The sequence below is a fragment of the Anomalospiza imberbis genome, chromosome 7 (assembly GCF_031753505.1).
Source record: "Anomalospiza imberbis isolate Cuckoo-Finch-1a 21T00152 chromosome 7, ASM3175350v1, whole genome shotgun sequence".
In the NCBI taxonomy this organism is placed as follows: Eukaryota; Metazoa; Chordata; class Aves; order Passeriformes; family Viduidae; genus Anomalospiza; species Anomalospiza imberbis.
Window position 1 is genome coordinate 37876025 of NC_089687.1, and position 10059 is coordinate 37886083.

General features: G+C 46.5%; 1 protein-coding gene across 1 annotated transcript; it reads right to left on the minus strand.

Moving 5' to 3' along the window:
- Positions 1-2294: 2294 nt before the first annotated feature.
- LOC137477552 (basic helix-loop-helix transcription factor scleraxis-like) lies at positions 2295-2852 on the minus strand. The gene has a single exon (XM_068196777.1). The coding sequence runs from the start codon at positions 2847-2849 to the stop codon at positions 2295-2297; it is 555 nt and encodes a 184-aa protein (XP_068052878.1). The 5' UTR covers positions 2850-2852.
- Between the last annotated feature and the right edge of the window lie 7207 nt (positions 2853-10059).

Below are 10059 nucleotides of genomic sequence, written 5' to 3' on the forward strand. Positions count from 1 at the left end.
GCAGAGTCAAAATTTGATATTGAATGTTTTATTCTAAATTGACTGAAATACATTGTTACACCCAAGGTGAAATTCCCCTTTTCATTTTGACAGAAAAATTGAAAAGCTAAAAGGTTCTTCACAGTTTCCTCCTCTTCACTTTCCCCAAAGCCAGAACCAGAGCTAAAGCTCAGTTCCTGACGTGCTTTTGCTTCATAGAGATGGGAGATGTGAGATGAACTAATAAGAATGATATACAATAAATACACTTTATTTTCTTTTCCGCAACAAAATGCCACAATAAAGAACATTAAGGTGGAATGGTTTCAGGTTGAGGGTGGTGAGGCCCTGGCACAGGGTGCCCAGAGCAGCTGTGGCTGCCCCTGGATCCCTGAAAATGCCCAAGACCAGGTTGGACGGGGCTTGAAGTGCCCTGGGACAGTGGAAGGTGTCCCTGCCCATGGCAGGTGGTGGGAATGAATGAGCTTTAAGGTTCCTTCCACCCAAACCTCTCTGGGATTCTGTGAAGACATGAAAAATTTTGGGTATCTACAGAGCCATGTCTCACCTGCTGAATTTTCACGGTCTCTGAATCACTGGTGACTTTCACAACCATCACCCTGGATATCTTAAGCCAAGCACCAGATTTTTACAGGTGTTGCTTAGTTTTTTTCTTATGATCTTGTTTCTCACCTGCTGGAAATGGGATTTGGATATAATCCTCATCCAGCGGAAGAGAAAATGTTGGGGCTGTGGTTGTGCTGGCACTGGTTTTCAATGCTTTGCTATTCTTAAGTGAATGCAGGTCTATCAGAGTGAGAAAGAGAAGCAGAAGGCCCCAAAGAGTGATGAATCAGTAGAGAAAGGGGCTGGGTGCTGGAAATGTGGTGGGGAAGTGCTCTGGGACAATGACTGAGGTCGCTGGCAACTTGTTCTCTCTTGCAGTGCTGGGAATTGAGCAGCTGGTACCCAGCACTCCAGGTTTTGCTGCCTTTAAAGGCCTTTCCTTAATCCCACTTTACCCAGGACAGGCGGGCTGTCAGATCTGCGCACAAGGGAGAGAGGAAAACACGGTCATTTCAACATTTAAATTAACCTTTAACAAGTCAACTATCCAGCATCTCCAGAAGAGGAACCTCATTCAATTGGATCTTTCCAAGTCGAGCTCTTCAGGACGGGGAGTGTGGCAAAAGGTGGATCCCAATGAGAAATATTTATGTTGTTCAAAATCTGTTAAAAGCAGGGGAAGCTGGCTACTAAAATACAATTTTTTTGTATTCAAGAGAGTTATAATCAGTGGTGTATCAAGAGTCATTTTCCCAGTCATCCAGATAATGGAAATTAATGGGAAAGGAATAAAAACTCAATTAACTTTTCCTTTCAAGTAAAGTGATTGCTTTTCTTCTGCAGGCTCTGTCACTTTAGCACTTCCCTGTAATATGAAAGAGGAATATTTCTATTCACTGTCTTTCCTCTTTCCTTACTTGTGCTGTATTTTTTGAAGGCCCCTTTCCAAGATCCAAAGGAGCATATACAGTAAAGGAACAGAGTTGGAAAGGGGATTAATTAACTTAAAATGCAAAGTACCAAGAACTACTGAACCCCCCCGCCCCTGCTCCTCCCTGCTCTAAGCAGCACAAAACCCAGTGCCTTCTGAGACTGAGGCCCTGTGTTGGGCAGTTTGGGCAATTTCCCATCTTCACTATGCAGTGGCCCGATTAAAAATATATTCTGGAGGAAGAAAGGCCTAAATTCATTCCAGCTAAATCAGGGATTAAGTACAAACCGAACAGAAAACTGAATAAGAGCCCTCCACTTTAAAATAGAAATAATTATATAAGATTATAAATTGCAAATAGACATTTACTTCCCCATTTTTTGAAAATAGCTTGAAATTTGAACGCTCTGTGTTGTGTATCCTGGTTCGTGTGTTGAACTGCAACCTTTGAGAAACTCTGGGTTACTGGAACATCTGTATTTTAAGAAATGAAAAGCTATTTGTGTCCAAATCTAGGTGTTTTTCTCAGCCAAGTACAAGCTAAAGAGAACTTCTAAAGAAAATGTAGAAAATCTCTACGGGATCCATCAGAAAAAAACAATTTTGCACAGAATTTAAAAAAAAGTCTAAAACTATATTCTGAGAGTAAAAATCTTTCCTCTTTGTAAAAAGAACCTTAGCAAGTTGCTTTTGGTATGGGGGGGTGTTGTTTATTCAATTTCTTAAAGAAAAAAATTCCTCCTTAAAAGGAAGCTAGAGAAGAGGGAGAATTATGATTTTCTGCTGCAACTTGATTTAGATTCCCTCTTTTTGAAGGTCATTTCTGTGCTGTTTCACAGCTATTTGGGTGTGACAAGCAACTGCCCAAAAGCACCTCCCGAGGGTTGCTCTGCTCCCCCCCAAACACCGCCCACCCTCGCTCACCACTCGTGTTCCAGGCTGCCCGCTGGGGGCTTCGGCCGCCGCTCCTCAGGCACTGCTCCACGTAGGCCTTGGGGTGGCAGCCGGACAGGAGGATGTCCCCCAGCAGGGCGATGTAGGCGATGGCCAAGCGCAGCGTGTCGATCTTGGAGAGGCGCCTCTCGTAGGGGAAGGTGGGCACGCGGCCGCGCAGCTCCTCGAAGGCCGCGTTGATGCTGAGCATCCGCCTCCGCTCGCGGAGGTTGGCGGCGCGGCGCTGCCGGGGCTGCCCGGGGGCCTCCGGAGGGACTGGGCACTTTTCCAGCTCAGCACCCCCTGGCCCTGGCCAGGAGGGCTCTGCCAGGCACTCCAGGAGAAAGTTCTCCAGCTGTGTGTCAGGATCTGCCGGCTCCCAGAGGAGACATTCCGCAGTGGGGTCTCCTTCCTTGAAGCTGTAGCAAAGCTCCTCCATGCCCTGGCTCACCAGGCTCAAGGGATACAAATGACTTCAGATTAAACTGGTTTATCAAGAAAATGGGGTTCTAATTTCATTAACACCCCCCACCCCACTCCCCAGGGAGCTCTGGTTGTGTCCTTGGGGAAGATTATGGAAAAATCTTTCACGGTTGGAAATCCAAGTGGGACTCGGGATTTAAATACTTCATGTCTTCTCAGCAGGAAATACTTCATGGCTCCTCTTCGCCTCTCAAAAATAATTAGTACACGTGCTTCCCTTTTTATTAGCTGTCCACTACAAAACAATATGAATGAATTGAAGAGAGAATGAGATTTCTATTGACTTTCTCCTGGAAAATCCATTGAAGCAGTTATTGAGCCTTTCCACAGGTCCAGTCTCTCCACCTCCTGTTTAGAGGAGGTTCACAGAGGGATTTTGTTTGGTGAGGAGTGGTTGGAGGAAGGAACAAAATAGTCCTTTATTTTTTTTGGTGAAGCATTAATAGCCCCACAAAATGGGGACAAAAAAAATGCTATTATATTGCTGTCACAAACATATGGTCCTGTGTTTGACAGCACAAGACAGTGGCATCTTCTGCTCCTCTGGAGAGGGAAGGTGTGGGATGCACTCCTGTGCAAAACTGGGGCACAGTGGTACCTCATTAAGTGAGCCAACACCACCTCCTTTGGTTGTTACATTTCCCGTTTACACTTGAATCACACATTTGCTCTGGGGACATCCAATGCTCTGTCTCACACCAGGGCTGTAAAACCACACAGGGCACAGTCCTGGAGTGGCAGAGCAGGTGGGCCCCACCCCTGGAAGAGCTGGAAACTGGGAGAGCAGCAGGTATCGGCATCGCAGGGATGGGGTGGAAGGTGTTAAGCACCAACAGAGCTTTAGGGCAGGTACATAATGTGTGTGCTTCGTTCTCTTTTATTTCCACAATGCTGATGCCAATGTCTAAATGAATTCAGAAATAGTTCAAGTCGTATTTTTACGGACTTGAGTGAATGGAAAGGAATCATGTTTAAAGTTAGAGCAAGCCTAAATGCTTTTCCTGAAACAGGTCATAAAGAACTTTTATAAAGGTACTTAATCACGTGCTTGACTTTGTGCACAGGCTCCCATCCGGCTGCTGTGTGGTGAAGTTTCAAGAGACACCTGTGAAGTTCATGAGCCACAGGCAGATTCCTGACAGGACAAAGCTCAGCAGCTTCAGGTAAAGAGCCAGAGAGCAGAAAACGACCTGCATTTATCATGGATCCCAAAGGATTCTCAGGATCTTCATCTAGCAGTGTCTTAGGGTGCAGTCCTGGCAGCTTTGCTCTGGGAAAAGAGGGATTGACTTTAGGATAAGGCACAGTCTGTTAAGGTCTCTTCTTAGCAACCTGACATTTTCCCTTGTGGCAATTCTACCTGTCCCAGGAAGCTTAAGGCAGAAGAAGGGCTGTGGGAAAGGCTCTTGCAGAGTAGTTGTGAGAAGGTGACAGTTTAGGAAACATTGGGGCTGCCTTTGTTCTCCTTGCTGTGCAAATTAAACAGGAAATCCATTAACTGTAAATCTGGGTAAGAAAGGAAAATGCCCTGAGTTAAGGCCGGACAATAGAGGACAAATGGCTGTTAAATAATTCGAGTCTGTCTTGCTTCCTCTGGTCAGCTCAGGGTATGAATTTTGTCCTGGTTTTGTGCAAAGACCATAATTTGTTCTGACACCAGCATGCCAAGGAACACAAAATTTTGGTGTAGTGAAAGTTCACGGTGACAGACACTGAATCCCAACAAGGAACAGGGAAGGAGGGGATGGGTGCGGGAAAGGCCAACAGTCAGAGGTGGCAGAGCTAAAGCTTGAACTCAGAGTGATCAATGTGGAGTTCACTCTGCAATGGTTTCTTTGAAGTCACGGAATCATTAAGGCTGGAAACGGCCTTTAAGTTCATCAAGTCCAACTGTGACCCCAGCTGTATTTCCCAGTGTCCTGTCCAAGCACTGCTCCCAAAAGAAGCCACTCACTCCAGGTTCTCCTCCAGACACTTCTCCAGCTCCCCAGTCAATGTGGAGCTGAACATTGGTGGTGCTCATTTGGCACAAGCAGAAGATGTTTGAAAATGCCAAAATGGGAAGAGAACAGCTCCTGGAAAGTGCTCTGGAGGAGGCAGCTGTGCACTGGGAACAAGGGGCAGAGAGCAGGGGGCTCAGCAGATAACTCGGTGAGTTTTATGTGCTGGGTTCCCCTCTCTGAGCAGATGCTTCTCCAGTGCTCCAGTTCCCTCCCAGATCCATCACTGCTAGCAGTGTTGCCTGGGGATATGTCTGGCTCCACAGATGCAGAGCAGATGTTCCAGCAAGCCTCCTTTTAGCATGTTCAAGGGGAATTTGGCTCTCTTGAAGAGACTCTGGACAAAGCAGGAGGGGGAAGGGGAGGGGAAGAAAGAGAAAATAAGAAAAGGTTTCCCCTTGGAAAGACAGCTATGAAAGAGATCGGGTCTCTGGAGAGAAGACGAGGCTCCCATCCCTCACAGGAGCAGCCCTCACCACAGCTCCAAACCTGCTGCACTTCCAGGGTTTCTACAGCTCTGCTCATCAGAGAGGGAGGGAATGTGCAGACAACTGGGCTAATTTTTCACCTGTCTGGAAGTTGTTGGTTAAGGAATGTCCCAAAGGGATTGAGGGAGCGGGGCACCACCCTGAGCAGGGGTGCTGTTGCTTATGATGCGTTGTTATAATTTAAAGAGCTGCTCAACTGCTGTTTTCTCCCAAGGCCCTTCAGCTCCAGTGGGATCCAGAAGTAACATTTGACTGGTGGTCATTTTTAGTCAATAGGGTCTGATGAAAGCAAATTCTTGAGTCAGGAACTCTGCCCTGGATTTATGTCTGTGACAGGCAACGGAGTCATCATTGTTTGGGTTTGGATTTTCCAAGTCTGGATATCCACATCTGCCTTTAAAAACTTTCCTATTTATGCTGCGAATGCCTTTCTCAGCCTCGTCCCCATTCCTCTGCCATCTACACAAATCCACCCACAACCAACTCTGTGATTTCATGGATTTTTGGGTACACACCTGCTTTCAGGAAATATTTCCACTGCATGTTTTTTTTTTTTTCTTCTCCACTACTTTAGAAGCTGGAAGCTGTTACCCTGTACCTGGATCTCAAAGATAAATGGGTCACCTGAGGTTATTTTGGAACTAGATTTTTCTCTCTCCTCCTTGTCCCATTTGCCTTATTTCAGACTCAGCTTGGGGAACCTTCCCACTGATAAATCTGATAATTATTATTAATAATTTCTGGGATTTTTTTTTTCTTTTTTTTTCTTTTTTTTTTCTTTTTTTCCCTGGGAATTCAGCTTGAATATGTTTCCATCATCTTTAATTGCTTAATAAAGGGAGTCAGGCCTTGGCCTGGAGAAAGAACAGATGGAGAAAGGACCAGATGCTTCACTTTCAAGTGAGATGACTCCAAAGCACAAGTCCATCATGTCATAGCTGCTAATCCAATGTTACACTGTGCAGCTCATCCTCAGAACTGAGAACTGGGGCCCAGATGAGCAGGGAAGAGCAGATGAAAGATGCAAAAAAACCCTGGGGAAGGCTTTGTCCAGGTGGGACTGTGCAGCTCGTGGTGGTGTGGCTCCCTCCACATGTGTGAGTGAAGGCACTTCCAAAATGCAGCTACAGAGGGATCTCCAGGGACTGGCTGGTGGGGCTGCCTGGAATCCCAGCCAGAAGGTGGACACCAAGGTCCTGGAGCTCCTCTGGAGCCACCAGCCAGGCCTGGGACACCTGAAACGCTGGGCACATGGTTTGAGAACACTGGGGGCAGGAAAAGTGCAAGTATTATCATTTAGCAATGGAATGTGCTGCTTTTCAACCTGAAACGATTGTGGATGTGAGGACATAATGAGAAGCAGAGCAAGGACTTCCAGGGCAAGAGCATTTCAAAGGGCTAATGGCTATTCCCGGGATGCTCCAGTAATTGTGAAGTGAAGCTTTGCAGGATGTTGATTTAAGTGAAGAAGGTAACAGGACCTTTATTATTTGCTGGGTAGAAACCTCAGATGTCAGAGATTGTGGAGGAAGACCCTGGTGAGTGGTTGTTAATATAACTTTGATTTATTTCAAATGCAGAATAAATGAGTCAAGGTAGTCTGTGCTTTAAATGCCTTTGGTGTTTAAAAGTGAACACAGTCCCTTTAACCTTTTGCAGAGTTACAGAAAGTTAATCCCAGTCTCCAGGAGAAGGAAGGTATTTTCTTTCATAAAAACATTCACTGGAGGTTTCCCCTTTCTCCCAGAGCCTTTAACATGTTGGGGGTTGATCTCTGGGCTCCTGCTGCCAAGTGATTCCTAATCCAAGTCACTGCTCTGGGACTGCTTGTGTGAGGGAACGGTCATTTTAGGGAAATGCCAGCCTGTGCTTTTATCTCAAGGGGTGTGGAAGTGCTCATGGAGCGCCTGAAGGAAACTGGTATTCCTTGTGGAATGGCCTTGAGAAAGCTGCTTGCCCAGAGAAGTTGTGCCTGCTTCATCCCTGGAAACGTCCAATGCCAGGTTGGACGAGGCTTTAAGCAACCTGGGATAATGGAAGGTGCCCCTGCCCATGGCAGAGGGGTGGAATGAGATGAGGTTTCAGATCCCTTCTAACCCAAACCATTCTGTGATTCTATAATGCTTGAACCATCTGAAACATCCCCCCAGCAAGTTAAAATAATTCTGGGATTGCAGATAATTCCCATGAATAACCCTGTGTCCATATTCAATGAGAAATATCTCTAGGGAGAAGAAAGTTTGTCATTCATGTGACATCGAATGCTGCTCTTAGTGGTTTTATTTGGATATCTCTGAGTGGTGACTTTAGGTACCTCGCTCCCAGAAAGTTTGGATTACCTCTGTAGAAAACATGTTTTCTGCAAGATGCTTGTACAGTTTTTATTGAGGTGGGTTACCCATCCCCGGAGCACTTTCTTTAGGTACAAGAAATATTGAATATCTGTGGGCTACATCATTACTTAATGGGAAAAAAAAATACAGAGAAAAAAACCCCAACCCACTGTCTCCCATACCTGTTCCAGGGCTTTTTTCCTTAGTCTTCCTGCTTTCCCGGAGGAAGGAGCTGATGAGGGAACAGCCAAAAGGATGAGACAGAGAAGAGACCCATGCTTGCGCATCCTCAGCTTGCAGCCCTGCCAGAAATCTTGTGATCTTTCCCATTAACGTGCCACTTTTGTGGGATTTTGGAGCCTGAGTGTCCCGCTGTGCCCGCAGAGAGCAGAGCCTGCAGCCCAGGCCGTGGCTGGGCTGGGACCCTTTCCCCAGCTGCCCCCATCCCTGCTGGCTGCACCTGCACAGCCGCCCCTGGGAATTGTAAATCCCGCAGGTGGCACCTCGTAAACCTGCCTGGAGACCCTGGCTCTGCACACAGCGTCCCCCGGGCAGCTTTACAGAGTGATGCCTGCTTGACTGGCAGCTGCTGCTGCTTTATGGGAAGCCAGCACATGTTCCCACTAAAAACCGGGAACGGCGGCTTGGGAAAAGCTCCCCGCCTGTGTGAGAGGCCTCAGCCCCACTCTCCATCTGGAAGGTGGCTCTTCCTGGCTTTTTCCAGCCACCTTGGATGTGTCTTGGATGTGATTCAGCGCCTTGGTTGGCTCTGTGGACACGGTGGCAGGACGAAGCACACCCCAAACCTGTTTCTCATGGAGAGCTGTCACGCCAGGTTATGGTGATGCTGAGCTAGGCACAGAGGGGAGGGTTGGGTTGCAGAAAAGTCTTTTCAAAATTAAGAGGCAAAAAACTCAGAAATCTGGGAACGAGGTTGGGTGCCAGCTGTGATGACAAACTAGTCTGGAAGAGAAAATCCCATTCCAAATCTGGACAAAGAAAGGAGCAGATGGGGGCAACTGGAGGCTCCTGCTGTAACCTATGGAAAATGCAAAGATTAAGTCCTAAAGAAATTTTGGAAGCATTTGGACGAGCTATTTATTGAGTACAGTTGGTGAGGACACCACTCTGGAGTTGAATCCCACACCAGCATGCCCTGCCTGGGAAGTGTGGGATTGCTCACATCATGCGATGCTCAGGGATGATGATCCCACTTTATTTTTCAGTGTTTCCTCCTTTTTCCAGCTGGCAGGTCACTGCTGAATCAAAGAGGAGCCAATGCTCTCTGACAGACAAGTGTCACAGCCAGGAGGGGGGAACCAGAGTCTTGGGGACAGCCACCAAAGGATCTGGAGATGTGGGCAGGCACTTTTTCCCTGTCTTTATTCAACAAGACCCCAAGTAAGTTTATTTACTCAGGTTTTGGCCATGGGAGTGTCTGCAAATGCATGATTCTTTCTCCACCCCTGTGCATGTCTCCTTTGCTGCCTGGTGCTACTCAGGCTGCACCCTCAACCCATATGGAAGAAAACCACTGGCATTTCAAAGAGGGTTGGGGAATCTTAAAGGTTGGAAAAGCCCTCCAAGATAATCCAGCCTTTGACTGAACACCCCATGTCCACTCAACCATATCACAAAGTGCCATGTTTCTCTGTTTTCTGAATGCTTCCACAGGTGGTGACTCCACCACTTTCCTGGGCAGCCTGTTCCAATGCTTGGCCACTCTTTCAGTGAAGAATTTTTTCCTCCTATTCAGCCTGAACCTCTCCTGCCATAACTTGAGGGCGTTTTCCCTCGTGCTGTTGATATTTCCCTGGGAAAAGAGGCCAACCTCACCTCTTCATAATCAATAGTTGCAACCACAGCACAAAGCAGCTACAGCTCCAGAAATCCCTAAATTGTTTGGTGGAGGCTGAAGGAGTATGCCAGGGAAATTATCAGCAGATTGCTGTGCTCTTTCCAGTGCTGGCAGAGTGTGGAATTCATGGACAGGCACAGTGTGGCTGCTCCTGTTAAATTCAGGAACAAGTATCTTTTAATGCTGAGCAGAACTGGTCAATTAGGCGATGATGTTACTTTGAAAAAGCTTCCTCTCTTTTCCATCTGAGTGCATTTGGGGAAGGCAGCTTGTATTCTGATTTTCCCACCAAAAAAAAAAAAAAAGATATAAACAATAACACAAAAAAAACCACACAAAAACAAACAAATAAAAAAAACCTGAGCTTTTAATGCAATCTTCTGTTTCAAAAATTGGCACTTGGAGAGAATTATCAAAAACTATTTGTCAGGCACTGGCATTTGAGTCAGTCTTCAAGGAGGTAGAGAGGGAGGTTTATATGGGAAAT